Genomic DNA, 26,000 nt, shown 5'->3' with positions numbered 1-26,000 from the left:
GCAGCAAAGCACAGCGAAGCCGACTGGGGCAGTTGGCCCTGCAGTGGCTATGGGAACGCAGATTCTCCCGTGTCCCCTTAGCCTAGGCCAACTGAGGGCCTGATCTGCGGCAGACCTGCAAGGTAGCCTGCCCAGCGGTTGCATCATGCGGAAGCAGGGATCTGCCCTGCTTTCATATGACCGCCCTTTCAGCCTTTTCCGCCCATGCGGAATCTGCCTTAGTTTGTTTCTGCCAGCCTCTTTGCTCTCTCTTTCTCTCACACATAGATTTCTCAGTCTCACTCCACAAAAGTGCAGAAAAATGTTAGAGAATATTTCAAAACTATGTTTCCCCTAACTTAATTCACCACAAACCTGGAAAGTGTCCACACAATCCCTTCCTTCTGGCCCCATTAAGTTGTCTTTCAAGGGAAATATGCTCTCAAATAATAGCAACAGAGGAATATGTAGAAACATAATCAATGATCACTAGAAACGTATTCCTTTAACACTTACAGTAAACACACAGCTAACCTGGCATGGGTGTCTGATCTGTGATTAATTCGCTGCTTAACAAAATTTGAGTCCAATGGCACCTTTAAGACCAACAAAGATTTATTCAAGGCGTGAGCTTTCGGGTGCATTGTCTGAGGAAGTGTGCATGCACACGTAAAACTCACACCTTTTGTGTTGTGCTATAATCAGAGCAACACAGCTATCCACTCGAATCTAATTCATTGCTTGTTAAGGTTATATATTTTATTTTTACAATGCTTAATTTTTGTTTAAATATAAATTTCCCCCTGAAAACTGAACTAGTGTCAACTGTTATTAAAAGTCTTGATGGTAAACCTCGTAGCTCAGTGTTTTGCAAGTTTACTATCATAGCTTTTTACTACACAAGTTTACTACACTGACGTTACTGCATTTGCACATTTCAAGAATAGACCAGACAGCAGCATTACTGCTGCCACAACTGTCATCTCATTACTACAACTAAGAACACTTCTTCAGCTACTACTAGACATATGATACTAGCTCTTTAACCTCTGGGTAATATAAGTAGTGGCCTGCATGTCACAAGCCCGTTAAACCTAGTGAAATTAATTGTGACTCATTTGGAGAAACAACAGCTCAGAGACCAGCTTTGGAGAGCCATTAACTTCAACATAAGTGTAATTATATGGTTATGCATTCTTACTATTACTAGTAAGGCAAGCATGGGGTTCTGTAGGAATGAATGCAACAAGGCTATAATCTCCAGAACTGCAAGGCTGTCCTTGTGCACACAGGCACCTTGCTAATGGTCCCCAACCAGGTCTATGTTACCCTTTCTCCCGAAAGACACATTCACAAATTAATTCCAGATAAATAATTATCACCATTGCCCCATGCTCGATTCTCCAAATCCCCAAGGTCCTATTTGTGTTATCCACTGACTCTTTAAGAGAATGTTAGTGGTCTGAGAATAGAAAGTAAGGATTTGAATTTGAGTTCAAGTCAGCATTTCCAAAATGAGAGGAGTTGGGGTTAATCTTGATGGGTAAGGATCTCTGACTAGGAAGTGCTTACTTCTGATTCTAAAAGTCATCCCCACCATGTTACCCACAGCACTTGACACATGCCAGTGTGTTTCTAAATGGCTACTTACTTCTTTCTCAATGCACAAAACCCTGTTATTCTTCTGCTTTGCTGGAAGTAAGAGCTGCCACAGTCTGGAAACCCATGCTGATGTGGAACACATCTACTAGCATATTCCCTAAAATGGAAATGATAATGGATGGCAGCTGCAGAAGAAGACCTGCAAAATTCAGAGATGGCCATCGGAGCTCTGCCGCAGGAGCACCCCTCTTCCGAGGCCAGACCTGCCCTCTGGGAAACGGGGAGATGCTGCAGGCAGAGGGTTGCAGAAGTCCTGCTGTGACAGGTAAGGGGGGGGGGAGAGTGTGGGGAGGGACCAGGAAGGAGAGGTAGGTAGGAGAGGCAAGGGGGGAGGAGGAAAGGACTGTGTGTATGTGTCAGAGAGTGATGGGGCCAGGACCCTGGCATCCCACAGCAGGTATGTGGAACAACACATACCCTGTGACAGCCGGAATCTCACTAGATTTTTTTTTTCAATCATTGGAGGAAACTCCTAATGTTCTGCCTTGTCTTTTAATGTTTGGTGGTTGGACCCAGAACTCTGTGGCAGCCATTTTGTGGTAGCATCTACTACTTGTTTTCCAAATTTCAAAAGTGCCTCCATGTTCAACAGTGGGACCCCTATTCTCAAAACTCCCTATCAGAACTCTCTCCTGCAGTGGTTGTTATGTATGGTCATTATGTAATCAATATGTACTTCAGAGTTAGCTTCTAAATTTGGTTGCTTTTCTATGACATCTATTTCTGATATTGCGTCATCCACATATAAGCAATTATTTCAAATTGTGAATTACGTTCAATACCGTGGTAATAAAGCTATGCACACATTCAATAAATAAATTAATTAATAGTACGGAGTAGCAATTAATTGGTAGCATAGGAGTAGGGAATCCCCACTGCAAATGGTCAGAAAGCACTTTTATTCATTCTATGAGTGTTCCAGGGCACTGAAGGGTTTGGAGGGCTAGGTCTTAAGAGCTATGACTCAAAACAAGATCTGACTTTCAGTTTAAATAATAATGAAGAAAGTCCCTTTTGCTTGCAATGGCTGAAATGTGTTTTCAAGAACCAGGGGGTTGCATTCTGGACCACTGAGGGCTATATATGATTAAGAAAAACTACAAGGCAGGCAGTCTTCCATCTTGTGGGTTCTCATATTACAGACCTCGTATATGTTAGTAGTAATGGATAAAAGACTGCCTTTTGTTGAAAATTTGCAAACAGCCCAGCATGTCAAGAGAGCAGTAAAGTTACCTCCAGTCTCATTTGAAACCAACACCTCAAAGGGGTTAAAAATTATGCCTGTTTCAACCATGATCTCAGTACAATCCAGACCCACCAGCACTGTCCCCAAGCCTACAAAGGCATTTTACAATCCTTTCAACACATACAAATGCAAACTGAGCCTTTGTATGCCATTTTTTAGGATGATCAGGGAATTCTGTCCCGGATTTTGATTTCACAACTTCCCTCTTTTTTGACCAGTTGCATCTCAATAGATTTCATACAAAATACACCCATACTTTCAGAAATAAGGCTGCCCAAGACCCAAGGAAATTACTTTGAAACACTGCTCAACTCATTGCAAAACTGGTTAAAATCAAATGTATAGCAAGCCCGCTTCCCCTAACTTAATGCCCAACTTGGTGTGGTAGATAAGAGCAGCAGCTTCTAATCTGTAGAATCAAGATTGATTCCCCACCCATCCCACATGCAGCCAACTGGGTGGCCTTGGGCCAGTTGCAGTTCCTCTCAGAGCTCTCTTAGCCACAATAACCTCACAGGGAACAGAAAGGATAAGCAACTGTAAGCCACTCCAAGACGCCTCGAGCCACAAAAAACAACTCTTGTTCTTCTTTTCAGAACTGCTCCCTAAATAAGTATTTATGGAGTATACTAGAATAGTTCAACCTATTATTAAGCATCACAAAATGGCAATCAAGACGAAGACACCTATGGCTACCAAGAACATTTGAGGCCGAGTGAAAACACAAGATCAAGTAACACCTGACTGCTGGGACTTCCTCAACTAACAGTTCATAGTATAACAGTGGCAGAAGCTATGCATAAGAAGGACTACAAAAATATCTGGTGCACACACACCGATCCCTTTTATTCGGTGTGAGTCCAGGAGCTCATAAAGTTGTTAAATACACATTTGACTTCAACAATTTCTTCTACAATATACTGTTTGTGTGCATGCACATGTGTGTGTGAAGCATATACACACACACAAGCTCTAGCAGAAATTACCATCAGGTTCACCTCCTAAACTCCTTCCTTATGTCCTTGGCAATCCAGTTAAGATTTGACAGCGTTTAAGGATGACAGTGCTTGAGGTAATGGGACGGTGCCATAACAGGATTACAGGAAAATGTGAAAGAAAGGGCATATGGATGTAATGTCATTTCAGTAACAGCATCTGTGATAAGTTTGGGCTCCTTTTTTATTTTTTGCTGACAAAGAAGTCACTATCACTTATGCCATTCTTTTAAAACTGCATTACAACCATAAAAGAGTTTACTCCCGCCACATGATAGAAAAACGTTTCAATTACATGTTATGAAGAAGCAAAGGGTCCAAACTTCGTAGCATTTATTTAGAGATTGTGAAAGCCAGTGAAGCAGAGAGACTGCCGCAGACCAGGAAGTTCTTGTTCTCTTCTAATTTCTGCCAGTTTGTTTACATAGAGTTGGGTACTCCCTTCTGACCACTGAAAAGTCTATGTCAGGGACGCAAGAAGACAAAAACCATGTGGGATAGAAGCTCCAAAGAGGAGGGTAGTGAGTAGAAAATCCAGTTGGATCCCACTCAACTGGCTTTTCCCCATTTATGGAAAGGTTTAAAGCAGCCTAAAAAATCCAGTGTATTAAACCACAAAAGCAAAATGTTTATCAGTAGATTGACATGTAAATAATCAGATTAAAAAAAGGGAGAGCAAAATAGACAAAGAAGGGGGGAAGCTTCATTTAAAAAAAGAACATCTCTCTAACTGCTGCCGAAGTTACCCAGAGAGAGGGACAGCTGGGATTCCCTAGGTAAAGGAATTACAAAGGAACGGTGTCACATTTGAAAAGGCCCTGCCTGGTTCTTGGCAATTCCATGGTAGGACACAGAGCATGGCTTCTCTGGCTGACTTCAGAGCAGAATAAAATACATGCAGGAGTAAAATATGCCAGGCTAGTTTTCTGCTTTGAGAGAGGAAGTTTCTTCCACAGGAAACAATTTAAAAACAGGACACTTACAATGTGGCATGTAGAATCCACAGTAGCTTGAACGTTTCAACACATTATATAAATACTAGATATTAAATTCTCATAAATTAATGTTTACCTTTTGGGGTTGTTTGTTTTTTGTTTGTATCTAATTGTCTCAAAAGTTTCAGGCTGATATTATACTGTCCTTCCCAACAGCAAAGCCCTGATCCAGCAAGGGAGATCCACACACACTGAACTGGGAAATACATGCCTAGCCAATGACAACGTACATCTCAGTTCATCTAAGCCACATGGAACTGGTCAATGACGAATGGAGAAGCTGCATCCGCAAATGGGTTCATTACTTACACACAACTTACTTTCTCTTGCACAACTAGATAAAGTTGAGAGCCATACTGTGTTCATCATAAAAAAATTGTCCCCCAAATCAAATGGTTAATGGACAACCCTTCTAATCTAAACACTAGTTGGCACTTAAGACCACAAATGGGCTCTTCATACTCCTCCCCACTCCCAGATCTCAAAAAGACATGAATCCCATAGAAAGCATATCTCAAGGCGATGCAAGTAGAGTGGTTTCCTCTTTTTTCTTGCTTTGTTCCCCCTTTCGTTCATGTAGCATGATTTGCTTATCCCAGAGTTCATTCCAAGTCCTGGATTTGGCTTTTCCTGGCACAGAATTTGGATTTTCCCACTCATTCCAAAATAATGAAAAGCACACATAGAGCGTACAACCCTGCCATAAGGAAGAAGGGAACAGAAGCATGTGAATAAACATGGACTTCAAACACATTTTGACAAGTGCATGAAGATCTGCTGAGAGTCTTCTGCAGCCACACTCCTCCAACATATTCCCTGCCTGCTTGTGTGCAACAAACCTCCTTTATTTCACATCAGTATGCCTTGCCAGTAATATCACAGCTGCCCCTGGCCGCCACGCCAACAGCTTCCTCATTGTCTGCCTCACAAAAAGTTTTGTTGTCAGCCAAGTGACTGACCGCAAACAAAAGCTTGTTTGACCAGCACTTGTTCCAAAACAAAGCCCTGGCTAGAGAAGGAAGTGCTAGAAAAGGCGGACAAATTGATATTCTGACAATTTTGTAAATCCAAATAGAACAAACAGTGCCCCCCTCCCATTTTTGGGACTGACAGACCCACCAAACAATGCTGTCTAGTCTTCCTACATATTGCTGCCTTTGTACTCATTCAAGAACCAAAAGGAAAAGAAAAATATTTTACCCAAACTACAAAAGCAGAAGGCGTTGTGTGACATAACTTACCCAGAGCCTTGCCTGAGAATGTGTGCCTGTTCTTGTGGACAGTGATTTTCTAGCATATTTAGGTGACTATGATCCTTATTAAAGTCAACATTAACCCAGTTCAGTGCTATCTGGGTTGAACAGCAATTTCCTTTGTCTACGGGCCCCTGGGAACTGTAGTTTAGCAAACAAGACTAAGACCGTTTATGCACTGAAGGTTTCATACAGGGCTGCAGGCTGGAGTTTTAGTTGTGGCAGGTTGCCCCCCCCTCTTCCTGCACCCACATGGGGGAGCATTTGGCCCAGTGCACCTCATCCACCCCCATTCTGTGCTCCTGACAGGGGAGTGGGGCAGTGAAGGTCCCAGTGCATAAACGGTCTAAGGCTCTCTGGGCAGGATCTTTAGTGTCCTTACTATGGCACCATCTACAAACGTCCTCATGTGAGTCGGGGACCAGAATGTGGATCTTGTATCACATGTGGGATAGTAGCCTTGTGCATCCCAGACTCACATTGGCTCTGCTTCCCATGCCCACTACAGTTCTATGCTTACATGCCTGGGAGCAAAGCCACGTACAGAGAATTAGGCTCTGGATTTTATGGCAATTTCTCATAACAAATCTGGATGTTGCCGCAAAGTCTACAGCCAATCTTGGCTTTACAGTGACTAACTGCATAATGACTTGGGTTTGTCATGCTCTCTGTTTATGTTTTTGGATGTATATTTGAACATCCTTAATATATGAAGATGCCTTAAACAGAATTAGACCCTTGGTCCATCAGAGTCATTCCTGCGTAGTCAGTCTGGCAGTGGCTATCCAGAGTCTCAGGCTGAGGTCTTTCACATCGCCTATTACCTGATCTTTTTAACTGGAGATGCCAGGGATTGAACCTGGGACCTTCTGCATGCCAAGCAGATGCTCTGCCACTGAGCCATAGCTCCTCTCCCAGAAAGGATAGGGAATCAATCAAACTGATCCTGAAAGGGAAGAAGGGAATTGATAAAACTTTGTTTTTTGATCTTGCATGACTTCATGCACTCCTCAGCTTGAATGCCGTCAATTGCTCTGCAGCAATTTTATGCCTCTGTTTTATAGTTTTTGAATACTGACCCTACTTGCATTGTGTGGGAATGTGAAATAGTGGGCAGAGCAAAATTTTCTTACTTTTCTCCCTCTTGCTAATTTATTTGTTGCTGTTTTATTCCTCTATCACAAAATGGAGATGATTAATGAAACATGCTTCCCCCCCCTTTGTAGCTGATATCATCCCCAATGATGCCTCTATCTTTAAATTTAGTAAAGTATTTTATTTCTGCGAAAGTATACTCTAATGTTAGGCCAACACATCAACAGTTTATGCAGCAATGGGAAAACAAGGTACTTTCCCCACTCCTTTTTTTAAAAAGTGACACATTTGTAGATATGAAATAGATTGTTGTGTGTGTGTGTGTGAGTGTGTATGTGTAGCTCCCACCAACCCCAAATGTCTTAATTTGATAAAGCACCACTTCTAGCAAACTTTACTTCACCAGTTCAGACTTTTCATCACACTTTCTGCATTTGCTAAAGCTGGCAGAAGGAACTGATATAAGGAGGGGAGAAAGCCACTTTGGCCTCCAGTAACACAGGAGAAATTCACATGTTCAGTTACTGATTAGACAAAACACCCTTCTTGAGACACCCAGCCGTCACACCCTTGATAAGAAGTCTTGGAAAAGCACTGCGTCATGCAGTCAAGGCTAACGTTCGCTGGACATTCAATGGACAGCTTCTCCGGAGCTGTTCCCAAGCAGACTGAAGTGCTCGTTGTGTCTGGCAGCATGCCACCTGTAACTGTCGAGGAGAGCTTTCAACAATAGACTGTACGCTTCTAAAAAACAGACTAAGTACTGTTAGTGTTTACTTGAGAAAAAAGTTATACGGCTTCCCGAGAGTACTGGAATAGATGTAAGGCCCAAAGACACATGGCTCCTACAGAGGTGACTTTTAGCATTTTTAAAAAACCCCACTCCCCACAAAAATAGAAACATGTGGCACTTGAGACACTATCAATGTTCTGCTGGACCAAGGTTTTGTAGGCAAGTCACATGAACAATATAGATACTGAAGGTTGGACATATATCTGAAATAGGCCTGTAGTGTGTGAGGGGAGAATCTTCTGGATTCATGCTCGAATTACCCAGCCTTACAGACTCGCTCAACTTTGCAATCTAATCACCACAAAAGCATCTATAGAAAGAACATTTTCTCTGTGAAAACTGCCCTTCCCAGATTTCAAAAGCTTGCTAAAAAAAAAAAAGTGTGTGTGTGTTTTGGGGGGGGGGGGGGGGGGCTAAGCAGTCCAAAGACTGGGCTCCAAATTAATTTCACTTGTGTATGTCAAGGGTCTTCTCTTTGGGGGATCTGTTAAAATACTGTGATGATGGAAAATTCACATGCTCTTTCAACAGAATTAGTCAAAAACATGTCACCTTTAAAGTAACACAGAAGTCTTTACCCCATAAGACAAAGAGTCTTCTCTTCGACCGTTTATGCACTGGGAACTTCACTGCCCCAGCTCCCACGCAGGAGCACAAATAGGGGGTGGATGAGGTGCACCAGGCCAAATGCTCCCCTATGTGGGTGCAGGAAGAGGTGGGGCAACCTGCCATGACTACAACTCCAGCCTGCAGCACAGCATGAAACTTCCAGTGCATAAATGGTCTTCCCGAGGCTTGCATAGTTGCCCTCCAAAAGAATTTGGTTCAAAGAAAAACAAAGGAAAGATGGGAGAAAGAGGCAGGAGCACCGTTTAAGAAGTGGAGAGTCATCAATAACTGATAGATTCAAATCCAGCAATGAAAACAAAAATGGTACTGCCAAGTGAAGGCTTTCAAGTACGACAAAACTCTTCCCCTTGCCAAAGAGTATTTTCATATGTGACGTTAAATGCTCATCTGATGTTCTGTCATGCATTCCATATCGATATGATTGCTGCGGATGTCAAAGAGAATTAAGGAAAAAAGTATATGGATATAACAGCCAACGCAGGATTGACATTCATACCAGCAGCAGATTGAAATCAAAGCCAATTAAAATGTCAACCCACATAGCAGAGCCTGGTCACCACACTGCAGCTGCCAACCAAGTTTAAGGAGCTGCATATAACTCCGGCCTACACAGCTTCTGACCAACCACACCAAAAAAACCAACAGCCCATCAGCTATTTATGGTAACTCACATGGGGCTCGGTTTGGGCCTGAATTAGGAAATAAAAGGGGTGGGGTTCTCAAGCTCCCAGAAGAGGTATAATATATGATCAGTGCAGGATGGTCAGAAATTGAGCTTCTGGGTAAAAATACAGCTTCCAGTTCAGTGGGGACAGAGCACAGCTTCTAAAATATATGTGGGTCATTTTCCAAAGTTATTCCAGTGAGTGAACACCATACGGCATTGAGTTGCGCATTACATGTGGCGATGCTCTGTTCATTATTTTCCCTACCCTCTCGTAAGGTTTTGGAATTGGTTCCAATATAATTTCTCCACATGTTTCTCAAGACAAGAATGCTGGGGGGAAATACCTCATACATCCCTGACTTCATGATTGTGCCATGCAATCCAGAAATGAATCCACCAAGAGGATCATCCTAACAGTGATATTACAGATGTATTCCTTTTGTAAAACCTCAAAACCACACACACAAAGATATGTTTTTGCAAGGATAGGATGAATATTAAAAACCTTCCTTGCATTATGTGATAGATGAAAATGTAAAATTCATTGTGAACATATTTTCTTATTAAACAAAAAAAGGGGCCATAAAATACAATTCTAATTTATGAAAGCGAAGAGCTGCTTGAGTGAGAATATTTAATTACAGCTCAAAAGTACACACATTTCCCAGCAGCCATTCACTTGCTGTATTAATAATAATAAATTAATTCACAAGCAAAGGCAGATTTCCGGCTCATGTTGGTTAGGAAATTTGATTGTGGTGTTGTTTTTTTTAAATATATATATATTATTTTATGTTGCTGACATCTTGCTAAATAATATTACTTAGCGACCTTCAGCAAGTAGAAGCAAGTAGGTGGCTGTTCTTTTAAAAAAGGATCAGCTAGCAATTGATTGTAACTGTAAGTGACTGTGCAAATATTTATACAATATAGAGAATTGCTTGCATGGTATTATTACACCACACAAAACACTGTACTTTTCAAGATTTGTACTAGAAATACAGCGTTTCTTCAGGGAGAAATAGACAGGACTGTTTATATTATGATATTAAATTCATTAATATTGCACTGTTGGTATAGGTGGCACTTTACAGACAGATCTCAGCCCTGGAGTGTTTTCAATTGGAATTTCAGTAGTGGAGACAAAGATAGTGTTAAAAGGAGATTACTAACTCATAGAGGATAGGTCTATCAGTAGCTTTTAGCCATGATGATTAAATAGAACTCTCATGTTTAGAGTCAGAATACCAAAAGAAGGGGGTTTAGTTTTCGTGACCCGCTTACAATATTTTCAGCAATATGAGGCTTTCCACTGTAGGGAAAAGGGTGATGGACCACTGGTCTGATTCAGCAGGGCTTCAGTTACATGTGTATACTTGGTAAATTCAGAGGTAAACATTACAAGGTTAGACACTGCACTCACAATATGGAGGGAGTCAGTTTTTTTCTCAAGGAGCCCCCACCCAGTTTCTCCAATGGAAATATGAGAAACATAGAGAACTGGGAAAATACTAATTTGTGAAACATTTTACTTTTGGGAATGAATGAAATGCCTTCAAGAGAGGGTTCTGCTTTCTCAAAATACACTAGGAAGATTTTATAGAAGACAATCTATGGCATTATAGAACAATAATTCCTGTTTATATTGTAGTCAAACAATATTTAATTCACGGTTTAAATATGATTAATTTGTCCACAGCTAAAATGCAATAATGTGTCTGATGGTTACTCAAGCATTTAAATTAAGAAAGGAAGATTGCTTAAATAAAGTCAAGAAACTGTGTAAGTTATTAAAGCTAATCTTGATGTGAAGCTCACATGATGGTGAGAGGGTTACACAAGATTTGGATGCCATAATAGTGAGAATTCAAAAAAGTTATAAAGGTTATTGTTTGTTTGTTAACTATGATTTATTTGATTTTTGCATATGAAAAAAAGATGTGTATCTGTAGAACACACTAAAATTACTCAGATATTCTTCTTAAACATTAAATAAATACACTGGAAGATCAAATAGTTTAAATGCTGAAAATGTTATAAACTTGATCAATATCCATATGTTCTGCTAGTCCTATTCTGAGAGAGTTCGTGTTCAATTCAAGCACTTTCTTCTTATCAGTACAAAAATGGGAGTGTGTGGCATTTTACACACGCATGTCTTTTAGATCACAAAAAATAAAATTCTTGTATTAAGGTAGCATGTGTTTTGCAACTTACCCCCTCTCTCTAGTACTAGTTATATTCCCAATTTTGTTTGTAGAAAATTTGATGAATACATCAAACACTACAATTTTATATGCTGTTATAAATTATGCATTTTATGTTGTTCAGTCAGAGTCCTATAATCTGCCTAGGGTCTTAACAAAAAAAAGCATAATATAAATAAAGTACATGAATAAATACATTTAAATATTGCAACAAATTGTCTCATTTTTTGGGTGGGGAGACTGGAGGAAGCCCATGGCTTCAAAATGTATTGATATTATACATCTCCAGTTAAGCTAAAGATGTCACAAAGACAGCAAATTTTGAGGAGATGTGAAGAAGAGACTGGAGACAGTACATAGGAGTTCTGGGAAGGATCTGCAGGTGTATGAGGCGGCAAGGAAGAAAAGGTGGAATTGCTTTCTCAGCATATGGGGTAGGGATGGAACAGTCATAGTGAGATTCAAGAAGATTCAGATTTTGTTTTGTTATCAAGCTTACAGTTAGCACAAGACTGTTCTTCAGGATACTTTAAGCAACACCTAAATTTGCTGCTGTTACTATTTAACACTGAGTTAATGGACTAGATCCAACCAGCGTTTCCGCTGATGAAAGTAGGAGGGATCCTCTTTGACCACCAAAAAAAAAAAAAAATGGTGGGCTTACCTGGACAAAAGACACGTGAAATGGGGCTATAATGAGACTGAGAAATTTTGTTTTAACAATTACTTAAATTGTGACTTATTAGACACGGCTCAAAAAGGTCCAATTACATAATTAATTGATTAAGTGGTCAAAAGGAAAATTATTAGAAATTTGTTGATTAGTTGACAGTAGCAATATTTTTTTACCAATGTATTAATTTATCAATTTATACCCCGCCTCTCCCGGCATACCAGCATGGGGCAGCATCCAACGTTATTATATAAAAACAAATGGGATGCAACTAATACCTGCATTGTCCACCACGAACTTGGCTGTAATCTTTGATAATTAGATTATTAAACCATCAATAAAACAACAGAAACACAACACTTAAGACTCTGGCAAATGGCCTTAGAAACTAAATAAAAAAAATCAAAAATATACTGAAGTGGCCTGTCTCAACTCCTGTGGCTGGGAATACTAAGGTAAGCCTCACAACAGCTCCCTATGTAAGGATCTCAAACACAAAATCCTCCCATTTATTTTGCTACCAAAATACGAAACAGTCAAATCTAAACAAGCAGTTCCAGACCTGAAGCAACGCCCCTAATGTTCATAGACACACCTGATTCTTTCTACACTGAAAGGAAGAACAGCAGTCGTCCAATCAGGGGAAGCCATGACTGTGAAGGTCAGCCTATTATCTCCTCTCTAAGAAAATTATGGGAATTGACCCCATATATATAACAATACAACAGGGGAGTAAGGCCTGCAACTGGCCCTGAGTGGTCATAACATGTACAAGCATCTAAACAAAAGTGAGCATTTCTAAAATATGGGAAACACCCCAGGTATGTTCAGTGGAGATAGATCAAGATGGATCTGCAGCAACAGGAAAGAATAAGAGTCCAGTAGCACCTTAAAGACCAACAAAATTTGTGGATTGGTATAAACTTTCATGACTCACTGCTAACTTCTTCAGGTACAGCTAGAATGTGACTCCATCCATCTATCTTATATATTCGAAAGCGGACTGGGAAATCACTCCGCTTCAGCTTGGGGTAGAGGTTAAGAGCACTGGACTCTAATCTGGAGAACCAGATGTGATTCCCCACTCCTCCACATGCAGCCAGTTGGGTGACCTTGGGCTAGTTACAGTTTTCTCAGAGCTCTCTCAGCTTCACCTACCTCACAGGGTGTCTGTTGTGGGGAGAGGAAGGGCCCATCCTTGTAAGCCACTTTGAGACACCTTTTGGATAATATAAAGCGGGGTATAAAACCCCCAATTCTTCATCTACTACTCCAGGTTTGAGCACTCTACAGGTGCATGCCAACAACTTCCATAAGGTTCTATTTCCATAAAGGAGAAGAGAGAGCAGTCAAAAGAAGGGAAGTTTTTAAATCTAATTTTATTAGTGTTGATGACAAAGGGAGCGCTAACATGAAATCCTCCTGGATTTCAACATGGACAGCGTGTTACAGGGTCGTCTTGTGTGCTGCGTTGAAGTTACTGGTTGCAGCAGGCAAATACATTGAGAATTACTGATTTAGAAGATCGGCTCCTGAGAGGAAGGCATGGGAAGTTAGCACACACTTCACTTAATTCACACATTGTTTATAGACAACATCCCATAAGGCTCATGCAACAATAAACCAGTCAAACTCTTAAGGGACAATTTGTTCACTCACCAGAATTGTTGTAAAGCTTTTCCTGGATTACACCACATCCTTCAGCATGCAGGGGTGGGTTACCCCTTTGAATGCTACCCCATATTCCTTGGGCATTAAAAGGAGAAAAAAAAACACATGTCATGGAGAAGGGGTAAATTTGTCTTTGTCCTTGATAAGCCATTTCCTATGTACAAGTCTTTGTTTGCAGGGGAGCATGCCAAAAGGATACGCCCTCTCTCGGACCAGCAATCCAAAGTAGAGCAGACTGGGGAAACTTAACCAGTTAAATTGACCATGAGGAGCAATTTCTTTTGATCTAAACATCTCTCAGCCTTTGGGTGCACCTAGATACTTCTTTGGATTGCAGCCTTGAAATCCAGACCAGATGATTAGACGGTTGACCTGGATTCCAAGTCCAGATCTCAGCTCAGCCTTAGGGTGGCTTTGAAAAAATGTTCTCAGCCTCATTTAATCTCAAAAGTTCCAAAACTATGTTAATGGGAACTGTAATGGTTCTATGGATACTTACTGGGGGTTGCTCAATAAGAGGATCAATAATGGTGGATAAGGAGCCTCCAATAGACAGCTCGACAAGCATTATCCATCTTCATTCTTTTGTGGCATGCATCCATAGAAGGATGTTAGGCATGCTCTAGACCATGTTTATGTGGTAGTGGCAAGGCCTAAGAATCCTTACCACAGAGAACACTATGACCATTTCTGCACTGGGAACTTCGCTGCCCCAGCTCCTGTGCAAGAGCACAAATCCGGAACGGACAAGGTGCACTGGGCCAGTCCTCCCTTATGCGGGAGTAGGAAGAGGCGGGGCAAACTCCAACCAGCAACCCAGTGCGAAGCCTCCGTATAGAAATGGCGATGTTCTAGAATGTTGTACAGTTGCTCAGTAGTACCGAGAGGTAAAGTTTGGAAAACACTGTTGAACAACCACCCACTTCCTCCCAAGGTTGCTGTTATGATGGATGAGCTAAAAGACTGTACAAACATATTTTGCAGAACAGACCTTACGACTAATTAACATCAAGTCTAAATGTGGCAACCATTAGGTAGGATGGGGGGGGGGGTTGTCTTGTTATCTGTTGAAGGGGGTAGAGGTGGAACTATCCATAGATCAAGCCAAGGGTTCTATTTTAAATTCTTCTGTTTACTGGCTCTCTTGGATAAATGCTCCAGATGAACTGCTTTTGCAATCAGAATTCATACTTAATTTAACTTGCGTTTCACTTCGGCAGGAAGCATCTTAACTTTGAGGATTTATAAAATAAAGATGATTGCCCCTGCAATCAGTTCTGCAGAGGGGCTGGGAATTAAGAAGGGCCTCATACCAGGCAAACGAAGCTACTTCCCTACCCTCCTGTGGTTTCCAGGGACACAGTGTCTTGTTAATCGACAAGAAAATGTAGTTGTATATCCAGAGATTCAGGAGGGGAGGGAGGGGGTGGAAACTGAAAAGTCCTTGACACAATCTAGTTAAAAACACACACAAAATCACACTTAGGAAGGCATTTGCCTGTATCTTTATTTGTGAGGTCAAGGGCAGTTTTGGCTAAATCCACTAGGGCACAGATTAATGTCACAAAAGCAGGAATGAGGTATCAAATCACATGGGTTGGTTTGCACAGAAGTAGCGAACTTGCCCCCCTCCTATCAGAAAACGGGGGGGGGGGGGTAGGGAAGTGCTATGGAATGTTCACAAATATTCTAACTTTCCAGATGTTTACCACAATGGCAATCACTGGTTCAATTGAAATAACAATAGCATAAATGCTATCACAGAGTCTGGGGGCAAGGTGTGTTTACTTATCAGGAAAGCTATCTGAAATTTAGACATGGAGCTGAAAAAGATCCTTTTACCCATCAAAGATGCCTTCACTAAGGAAGTGCTTACAAACCCTAGGTTTAAATTAAGTAAAACTGGGTATGCAGATACTGACACCAAAACGCCACTAAATATTCTGTTAAAACGCAGCCCTTAAAACCCATCCTTCAGAAGCACAATATGCTCCCCACCTTCTGGAGGCACACTGGGGCCATTCCATCTCACTGATGCATGAATCTAGCACTGGCAGGTGTGTGATACTCTTTGGTCCAACTAGCTGGAATCCTTCCCAAGCGAGTTGGAATCCTTATAAGCATTTTGTATGAGGGCAATCGTCTGGAAGTGACAGCTATAATTTAAGTTTATGCCTGAAACTTTCATTCTAAGTCTATTTTATATTCTTGTATAAAAATAGTCCCCGGTAGCCAAAATTCTAGAGGGCTGATATCAGGATGGGCGGAAATATTTTAAAGTAATGGGGAGTGATAGAAGAGACTGAGGGGTTTTTTTGTTTTGTTTTTTAGTATGCCCGAGGAAGGCAGGGGGTATATCCTTATTCAGATTTAGTTAAAAAGTATATAAGCACTCAATATTTTTAGCTGTGTGATGACTCAGAGACGACATTTTGCACTTAGATATGCATATGTATTATACAATATTTTATCTACTTTTTTTATAGGATAGCCCAATTCAGACTGTATTCCACATCCCTTCCTGCCCCTGGAAATTCCCCTTCCTCTAGTCTCACTGCTAAAGCATGCAAAAAGGGGAGGTCCCGAACCTTATATGGCTTGGATTGAAGCCTGGTAGAGCGCTAACCACTTTTATGAGGTAAACTTTACATCTTGCATTTCAGGTGAGAGGCATAAAACAGCTTTATTTCTAGCAATCAGGGTACCAAATTTCAGTTTTCTACCTGTTATGAAAGTATTATACCTTTGAAATAAATGAGTCAGCCATGTAGCAAGGCCCCAGCCATTTTTATATATCCAATATATTACACATTTGTACACACCATACAAAAGAATGGGGCATCAAGACAACATCTCAAAGGCTTCGAGAAACAAGCTGTATTCCAACCATTATTCTTTCCAGCTTTTTTATGCCTGAAATGCCCTCCCAGAACAATTAGATCACGCTACCCCCTTCCTTTTACTAAGTCCCTCCTCAAGCTCTACTTTTTCCATGAAGCCACTGGCTTCATCCCTTAGTCCTCATCTATATAACATCTGTCTGACATCTGTTTTGCACATGCAGTAGAAGAGTTGCACCCCTTTAGACTGCAAGGAGAGTATCACATCTTGAGAAGCTCCCCTTGGTTAGGAATTCCCTGAAAGTAGAAAACCAGAACCAAAAGCATGGAAACATGACAGGGATCTTTCTCCCTGAGGGGTTAATTTTCTGCTTCCACTGAGTTTTGTATGCCAAAAAGCAGTCAAAGCCAGAATCCACCATTTGCCGTCTATGCAGCACACTCTGTTATTTCATTCTCCTACACGTGTAAACCAGGCCGAAGTACATTTGGTCACACTCTTCCCTTGTTATCCTTGCTGTTCCCTCCCTCCCATTGCCATCTCTTACCTTTCCCATTGTTAATCTGACTCCAGTGGTCCTTTAAGTCCAACACTGGACTCCAACTGTGTTCTACTGCTTCAGACCAACATAGTTACCTAGTTGAACTTTCCCTGTTGTTGAAACTGATACCGCAAGCTCCTGAAAACGCTACAGGGCGTCACCCCAAGGGTCAGATATGACCCGGTGCTTGCACAGGGGATACCTTTACCTTTTACCTTTAAAATGCCATGTATTGGTACGTGGCGCTGTATAAATCACAGCACACTTCTCATGTGGAGAACAGCAGGTATTTTGTGCTTTTACATTAAAGGGAATTCTCCATCCACAGCACAATATTACGCCTACCCCCACTGGCAATGAAGAATAACCTGCAGCAGATTAGCAAGGGTGTAATAAGGACTCCAAACTGGGACAGAGATGACACCAAGCCATTATGTTTCAGGCCTGCAGGGAGAAGCTTTGGCGATTCAAAATGTGGCTTCACAATTTTTCAGCTGTTCTTCTGTAACAATGGCTGGGAGCTGGGCTGATTCCAAGGTCTGACAAGACCCATATGTTTCTATGCTGGTACTGGCACGCAGCCTGTGTAAACAGACTTCACACAGGAGAGATCCACGATGAGATGTACCTTCAGGTGACAAAAAATTGCTGTGGCTACCACTGCCACCTCAGGCCTCAGCTAGTAGTCACCAAGATGATTCCCTCACCACACACAGCGTGAGGGGAATGAGGGGGCCATGCAGTTCTGCTTAATTACCCTCAGTCTCATTTGACAAGCCGTTTCCTTGGACCTGTCGTTCTGACATGCAGCAAAATAAAATAAAACCCCAGGTTTAACCCTAGCAGAATGCCTGTGCCAAGTGTACTACTGAGAAGCCATAAGCAGGCACTAAAGTGGAATGTTAGGGCTAAACTAGGGTCTGGGCCCATGGAAAGACAGAACAGGAAAATTACTTTCCCCCCCCCCATCATCTTTTCAGTGCAGAGAAATGTAGGAGGCAGAAGCCCCTCTTCCTCCCTCAATGGCACTCTGACCCCAACTGAGCTCTCCTTTATTTTTAAACTGACATTCCATGCAACTGCTATCGAGAGTTAGTCAGGTCTTGATAACCCAAGCCTAACTCTTTTTTAAAAAGTATCACGTCTAGCTTGGCCCTGAGAATAAGAGAAACACGTTTCAATCTGACACTTGAGCAGACAGTGGGAGGCAAACCTGAGCAGGAACTGTGTGAAATGGTTGAACGTCTCCATTACATTATTTCACCTATGGGCTATATAATTTTAGAGCACACAGTAACCCCAGTGAAGTCCTCAAAATGCCCTCATGCTCTATATAATTGCTTATTGTTGTTGTCACTGTTAGCACCCACATAAACAGTACGATTTTTAAAATCTGGAACTGGAGTGTGGGAGTAGACCAAAAACACATTCCACTGTGATTATTCAGATTAGCAGCAGAGAAAAACTTCAACATGAAATAGGGGTGGATGGGATACAAAATCAAACCACCACAAGGCCCCCAATTTGGACTGCAGGGACAGTGCTAGGGGGCTGCATCCTTTTCTCATTGCACCATTTCCTCAACAGAAATCCCAACCAGTCCTGCATGCTGCCAGATACTGACAAGAGCTTAATAATAGCTTAGATATGGAGAACCATTTTAAGTATTCCCTGGAGTAAGGACTGAAGCACCTGTTAAGACACCTAATGTCTCCATTAGTTAGCTTATCCTGCCAGGGCTGTGATATATGGCATCCATGGCATCATTAAAGTGAATGGGACCAAGAATTGTCACACTTACCCCAAATCTACCAGAAGGCAGCAGATGCAAGAGCCACAGAAATGTTAGTACACCCAAAAAGGTGCCACTTCCTGTTGCTCTAGGAAGGAAGGAAGGAAGGAAGGAAGGAAGGAAGGAAGGAAGGAAGGAAGGAAGGAAGGAAGGAAGCAGGCCCTTTCCCCCTTAGCAGATAAGGATCTATTGCTGGGATCCTTGTGTTCTTTTACTGAAGATCTGAGGTATGAAACTTTCTCTATTCCCCTGAACCTTATCAGAAAATTATTAACATTGTGAATGAGTTCTGTAGCTAAGCAAGAAAGTCCAGCTGTTCTAGAACCTCTCTTCCAGACACACAAGAAGCAAGGAGGGAGATAGCATACCATGTTCAGAAAGAGCTCAATATCCCCCTTTATTGTGCTGAGTTGTGAGTTTTGAATTCTTTTCTTCACCTGGAATTTGGAACACTTGGCCAGCAATCTAGCTGACAGCCACAAGAGGAAAATAATATTGCTAGCAGTTGACCAACTCTAAGTTGACCACAGCAAAGGCCTGCCTTTTTGCTGTGGCCCTGAAAACTGCCACACATGCTGATGGCTATATATTAAAATACAAAATCTTAGTGACTATGTTATGAGCGCATAATCTGTTTCTCAAGCAGAAATTCGACAAAGGCAGCTTTCTCCATTGAGACATTTTTCTGCTGGGGAAACTGCTTATGGTGCCGTTTAAGTAGAGTTAAACTATTCAAAACCTACTGGAACAAATTTTGAGTCTGGTAGCAGCTTTGACCAACAAAATTTTATTTGAGGAAGTGTGCATGCACACAAAAGCTCATTCCGTGAATAAAACTTTGTTGGTCTTAAAGGTGCTACCGGACTCAAAATTTGTTGCTGCTTCAGACCAACACATCTACCTGCTTGAATCAACCTACTGCCTTTGACTTAAAAGAATGCAACTCTGCTTAGGACAGCACAATTACTGAACCAGGTGGTGTAGTAGCTGGAGCACTGCGCTAGAACCAGGGACCTTATATAGTCATGTCAACCTGCCCCCTCCTCCCAAAGTAGCTAATGATGGGCCTGGAGGGGGTGGAAAGGGGAGGGGCCTCACGCCGCTGCTGGGGTTTCTCTAAGCCTGAAGAATGTTTCAGGGGTTTCTCAATGGTAGAAAAGTTGAGAAAGGCTGCTGTATTATAATATGAATCTTTGAGGCATAGTAAGGGTCCATTTTTGTTTACCATCCATTAGCCAAGTGACAGACAGATAATTTAAAAATATATGCACATCTATAAAAATAAATTAACATCCGAATGTAAAACTGATATGAGATATAACTTCTTCCCAGAAAAGTAAAATGAGCAAACAGCATCTCTAGAGGCTGTCTTAAGGTTATACATCCCACCCTTGGTGCTGCAACCCTGGTCCAAATTCCAGCTGCAATCTCTCAGTGTCTCCTCTGCTTTGGCCCCAACTCACAGTAATTTCCCTAGTTCTCTTCCCAGAGGATCATTTTCCTAACATCAGCCTTACAAGCACAATTTTCACACAAGATGACCTGCCCCATGTAGTGAAGCGGGGGGGGGGGGGGGGCTGTCAGTCAGGGGGAATTTGATTAAAAATTACCCTGGCAATTTAAGAGGTGTTCATACAAGGGCAATTTCAGACTAGTGCCGTGCTGTGAGAAGATGTACTGCTGTACAATATACACAGCCTCAAAAATAAATGCATTAACAGGGCCTTTTGCTTGCAATTGCATCCCCAAAACAAGAACCTTTGGGACAGTGTCATCGATATAAATGGCAGCAGATCAAAAGAGATCATAGACCCAGGTTGTCCTTTAATGGTCTCTAAAGGAGGGAGAAGAAGGAAAAGTTAACACATATTTGGCAATTTGAACTGAGTTATGCAAATTGAGGGGCAGGGAGCTTTATGATGTGCTGAACCCACTACTTGTCTTATATACTTACTCTCTCTTCTTAGAATTTCCCTACATATTACCTCTATACTTTCTAAACTCCTAAGAGAGGAAGGAAGGAAGGAAGGAAGGAAGGAAGGAAGGAAGGAAGGAAGGAAGGAAGGAAGGAAGGAAGGAAGGAAGGAAGGAAGGAAGGAAGGAAGGTTGGTTCTGAGGATATGGAAACATGCTTTTTTGATATTTCTGCAGAATCACAACAGTGCCACAGCCCTATCTTAGAACCCCTTTCATGTAATGAAAAACCAACCCAGAACAGTTTTTTATTCACCAATGAAATCCAATCACTGTTAGCCTGGGAAATCATTCAAAGTACAAAACCCTGAGGGGTTAGTGTCAGCTGGACAAACATTTCACCTACATTAACGAATGCAAAAAGTTTTCTGTCCTTTCTGCCAACTCCTAGCCTCTCCACCCCCTTATCTTTCCATCAGCACCACACAGACGTGGTTGTTTTTCAACCTCAGGCTGCACCTTGCCTGTGCAAACAGCCTCCTCACCCAGGCAGTGGGTGTAGACTGGCACTTTTGTTGACCCTGGGATCAAGCAGCTACTCGCTGCCCATGCCGCACAAAACTGACTTTTCCGTTCCAAGTCTTAGGTCCTTCCTGGTGCTTCTCTTTAGCAATACACCCACAGAAAGATGGAAGAGAGCCCAAATATGAGGCCAAAGAACCCAATATGTAGGCAAAAAACAACAACAAAAGGCTGCGGACGCTAGTGTCTGAATCCATCTATACAGAAATCCTGCCACTCTTCAATGACCACCCAGTGCACGTATCAACCTGCCTTATACCAAGTCAGGTCATTGGTTCACCAATCCCTCACTGATCTGCTGACTAGCAGCTTCTTTCCAAGCTCTCCGACAGAGGACTTTTCCTGCCTTGAGGGAACATTTGAACAAGGAATGCCTGAGATCCAGGGCTGCTAACTGAAGCGCTCCAAATAAGGAGTGCATTGTGAGACTGCAAGAAGACAACATATCGTCACGGCACAAAATATACCTTCCTTACAATGTATTGAATTAAAGTTTGGTTTTGTAGTCAATGTTGCAGTTATATGTGCCCCCTTCCCCACCAGGTCCAGAGTTACAGGCTGGGATGTCATCAATATGCTGACGACACCCAACTAAAACTTTTGATAAACAGCCATTTGTCTACATCCCCAGATTCTTTGGCCAGGTGCCTGCAGTCCATGGTGGGTTAGCTCCAGCGAAATCAGCTGAAGGAGGTCCTGGCTTGGTCGGCATGCTCCAGGTGACTCAGTGCAACTCCTGGCTCTTGACCGGGCCTAAATAACAGTTTCTGGGACCGTTAAGAACCTGGATGTGAGCCTGGACGCCTCCTTAACTACGAAGATCCATGTCATGAATGTCACTTGCTAGGAATTTTACCATCTTCAATAAGTGTGACAACTAGCATCTCACCTTTTGACATCTGACCTAGCCACTGTGATCCATGCAACAGTCGCCTCCAGGCTAGAATATTGTAACTTGCTCTTCGTTACCTGCCCTTGAGAAATTGCTCCAGAAATTTCAATTGGTCCAGAATGCAGTAGTGAATAGAGTTGTATGCAGCGGCATCCAAATCAGCCGTTCCAGGCTGATGCAGCCAGTGCTGCACCAAGGGGGGGGCGGGGAGAGGCGCGGGCGCTGGGGCGTTAGTCGGTGCACACACGCAGGAGCGGAGCTCCGTGCCTGCATGTGTGCACCAGCGCCTGCGCCTCCCCCCGCCCCCATGGCGCACTGGTTGCGTTGGCCTGAATGGCCGATTTGGACACCACCCACACACAACCCTAGTAGTGATTATCAGCACTGAACGGAGACCACATATTTGACCTGTGCTCTCACAGCTGAACTGGCTCCAGGTTGAAGACTGGATCAGGTTCAAGGTTTTGGTTCTCATATTTAAAGCTTTGTGGTCTGGGACCTTCATATCTGCAGGACTGGCAAGCAGGCAGACAGGCAGAGACAGCGGAGTGTATTGTGGTGAGTATGAGTGAGCAATATTAGTGGTGTCTCTTTCCCCATCTGAAACACTGGGCAAGGAGAGGGCTTGAATGGCAATGCTAAGGCACAGCTGTCTGCAGCTGCTGTGGGAACCAGCACCCACTGCAGTTACAGTGAGACTTAAAGCGTGTTATTTTGTTTAGAGGCAACTGTGTAACTGGGAGGCAAGATAACTGGGGGGCAAGCTTGTTCCTTAGGTAGCTGAGACAGAAAGGGTTCTCCCTAGGATAACTTGGTCCCAATTTTACTGCTTGACAACTTTTGGTGTGTCATTCTGAAAGAAGTCTATCAAAATGTATTTGTTGTTGTTATGTGCGAAGTCGTGTCCGACCCATCGCGACCCCATGGACAATGATCCTCCAGGCCTTCCTGTCCTCTACCATTCCCCGGAGTCCATTTAAGTTTGCACCAACTGCTTCAGTGACTCCATCCATCCATCTCATTCTCTGTCGTCCCCTTCTTCTTTTGCCCTCGATCGCTCCCAGCATTAGGCTCTTCTCCAGGGAGTCCTTCCTTCTCATGAGGTGGCCAAAGTATTTGAGTTTCATCTTCAGGATCTGGCCTTCTAAAGAGCAGTCAGGGTTGATCTCCTCTAGGACTGACCGGTTTGTTCGCCTTGCAGTCCAAGGAACTCGCAAGAGTCTTCTCCAGCACCAGAGTTCAAAAGCCTCAATTCTTTGACGCTCGGCCTTCCTTATGGTCCAACTTTCGCAGCCATACATTGCAACTGGGAAGACCATAGCCTTGACTAAACGCACTTTTGTTGGCAGGGTGATGTCTCTGCTTTTTAGGATGCTGTCTAGATTTGCCATAGCTTTCCTCCCCAGGAGCAAGCGTCTTTTAATTTCTTTGCTGCAGTCCCCATCTGCAGTGATCTTAGAGCCCAGGAAAATAAAATCTGTCACTATCTCCATTTCTTCCCCATCTATATGCCAGGAATTGAGAGGGCCGGATGCCATGATCTTTGTTTTCTTGATGTTGAGTTTCAAGCCAACCTTTGCACTCTCCTCCTTCACCCGCATCAACAGGCTCTTTAGTTCCTCTTCACTTTCTGCCATTAGAGTGGTATCATCTGCATATCTGAGGTTGTTGATATTTCTCCCTGCAATCTTGATCCCAATTTGTGACTCCTCTAATCCCGCATTTCTCATGATGTGCTCTGCATACAAGTTAAATAGGCAAGGCGACAGTATACAGCCTTGCCGAACTCCTTTCTCAATTTTGAACCAGTCAGTGATTCCATGTTCAGTTCTCACTGTTGCTTCTTGACCTGCATATAAATTTCTCAAGAGACAAATAAGATGCTCTGGTATTCCCATCTCTTTAAGAACTTGCCACAATTTGTTGTGCTCCACACAATCAAAGGCTTTAGCATAGTCAATGAAGCAGAAGTAGACGTTCTTCTGGTACTCCCTAGCTTTCTCCATGATCCAGCGTATGTTGGCAATTTGATCTCTAGTTCCTCTGCCTCTTCGAAATCCTGCCTGTACTTCTGGAAGTTCTCGGTCCACATATTGCTGGAGCCTAGCTTGTAGGATTTTGAGCATAACTTTGCTAGCATGAGAAATTAGTGCAATGGTGCGGTAGTTTGAACATTCTTTGGCATTGCCCTTCTTTGGGATTGGAATGTAAACTGACCTTTTCCAATCCTGTGGCCATTGTTGAGTTTTCCATATTTGCTGGCATATTGAGTGTAGCACTTTTACTGCATCGTCCTTTAAGATTTTGAATAGTTCAACTGGAATGCTGTCACCACCACCAGCTTTATTGTTGCTCAGACTTCCTAAGGCCCACTTGACTTCACATTCCAGGATGTCTGGCTCCAGGTCAGTAACTACCCCACTGTGGTCATCAGTGATGTTAAGTTCGCTCTTGTATAGTTGTTCTGTATAATTTTGCCACCTTTGTTTAATCTCTTCTGCTTCTGTGAGGTCCCTACCATTTTGGTCCCTTATCATACCCAACTTTGCATGAAACGTTCTCTTCATATCTCCAATTTTCTTGAAAAGATCTCTGGTCCTCCCCATTCTATTGTTTTCTTCTATTTGTTTGCACTGTTCATTTAAGAAGGCATTCTTATCTCTTCTAGCTTTTCTCTGGAATTCTGCATTCAATTGGGTGTATCTTTCTCTTTCTCCCTTGCCTTTCACTTCCCTTCTCTCTTTAGCTATTTGTAAAGCTTCCTCAGACAGCCATTTTGATTTCTTGCATTTATTTTTCTTTGGGATGGTCTTAGTTGCTACCTCTTGTACAATGTTGCGAACCTCCGTCCACAGTTCTTCAGGCACTCTGTCTATCAGATCTAATTCCTTAAATCTATTTGTCACCTCTACTGTGTATTCGTCGGGGATATGATTTAGTTCATACCTGAGTGGCCTAGTGCTTTTCCCTATTTTCTTCAATTTAAGCCTAAATTTTGCAACAAGAAGCTCATGATCTGAACCACAATCAGCTCCTGGTCTTGTTTTTATTGACTGGATAGAACTTTTCCATCTTTGGCTGCAGAGCACATAGTCAATCTGATTTCTGTGTTGACCGTCTGGTGATGTCCATGTGTAGAGTCGTCTCTTGGGTTGTTGGAAAAGAGTGTTTGCTATGACCATTGTATTCTCTTGACAAAATTCTACCAGCCTGTGCCCTGCTTCATTTTGTACTCCAAGGCCAAACTTGCCTGTTATCCCGGTTATCTTTTGGCTTCCTACTTTAGCATTCCAATCTCCCATGATGATAAGCACATCATTTTTGGGCGTTGCTTCTAGAAGGTGTTGTAGGGCTTCATAGAACTGATCAACTTCATCCTCTTCAGCAGCAGTGGTTGGGGCATAGACCTGGATCACTGTGATGTTGAATGGTTTGCCTTGGATTCGAACTGAGATCATTCTGTCATTTTGGGGATTGTATCCCAAGACTGCGTTTCCTGCTCTCTTATTGATTATGAAGGCTACTCCATTTCTTCTGCGAGATTCTTGTCCACAGTAGTATACCTGATGGTC

The 26,000-nt window shown here is 42.4% G+C and overlaps 1 protein-coding gene across 15 annotated transcripts in view; it reads right to left on the bottom strand.

The window, feature by feature from the left end:
• Positions 1–26,000, bottom strand: part of BCL11A (BCL11 transcription factor A) — a 198,475-nt gene that overhangs the window by 64,504 nt on the left and 107,971 nt on the right. For 11 of the 15 annotated variants that reach the window (XR_013230174.1, XR_013230175.1, XM_077333176.1 and 8 more), the window contains one exon: positions 13,855–13,941. The exons of 2 other annotated variants lie outside the window; for them this stretch is intronic. Coding sequence is in view for 11 of the 13 variants with exons in the window: in XM_077333176.1 (XP_077189291.1) it covers positions 13,855–13,941 (87 nt within the window). In the remaining 2 variants the exon portion in view is untranslated. Of the gene's footprint in view, positions 1–6,954; positions 7,077–13,854; positions 13,942–26,000 lie in introns of all 15 variants that reach the window. 2 more of the 15 variants (XM_077333249.1, XM_077333260.1) reach the window with 1 other exon arrangement.

This window comes from Paroedura picta, chromosome 1 (assembly GCF_049243985.1).
Source record: "Paroedura picta isolate Pp20150507F chromosome 1, Ppicta_v3.0, whole genome shotgun sequence".
NCBI classification, from domain to species: Eukaryota; Metazoa; Chordata; class Lepidosauria; order Squamata; family Gekkonidae; genus Paroedura; species Paroedura picta.
This window is presented reverse-complemented; position numbering and strand designations above follow the sequence as displayed.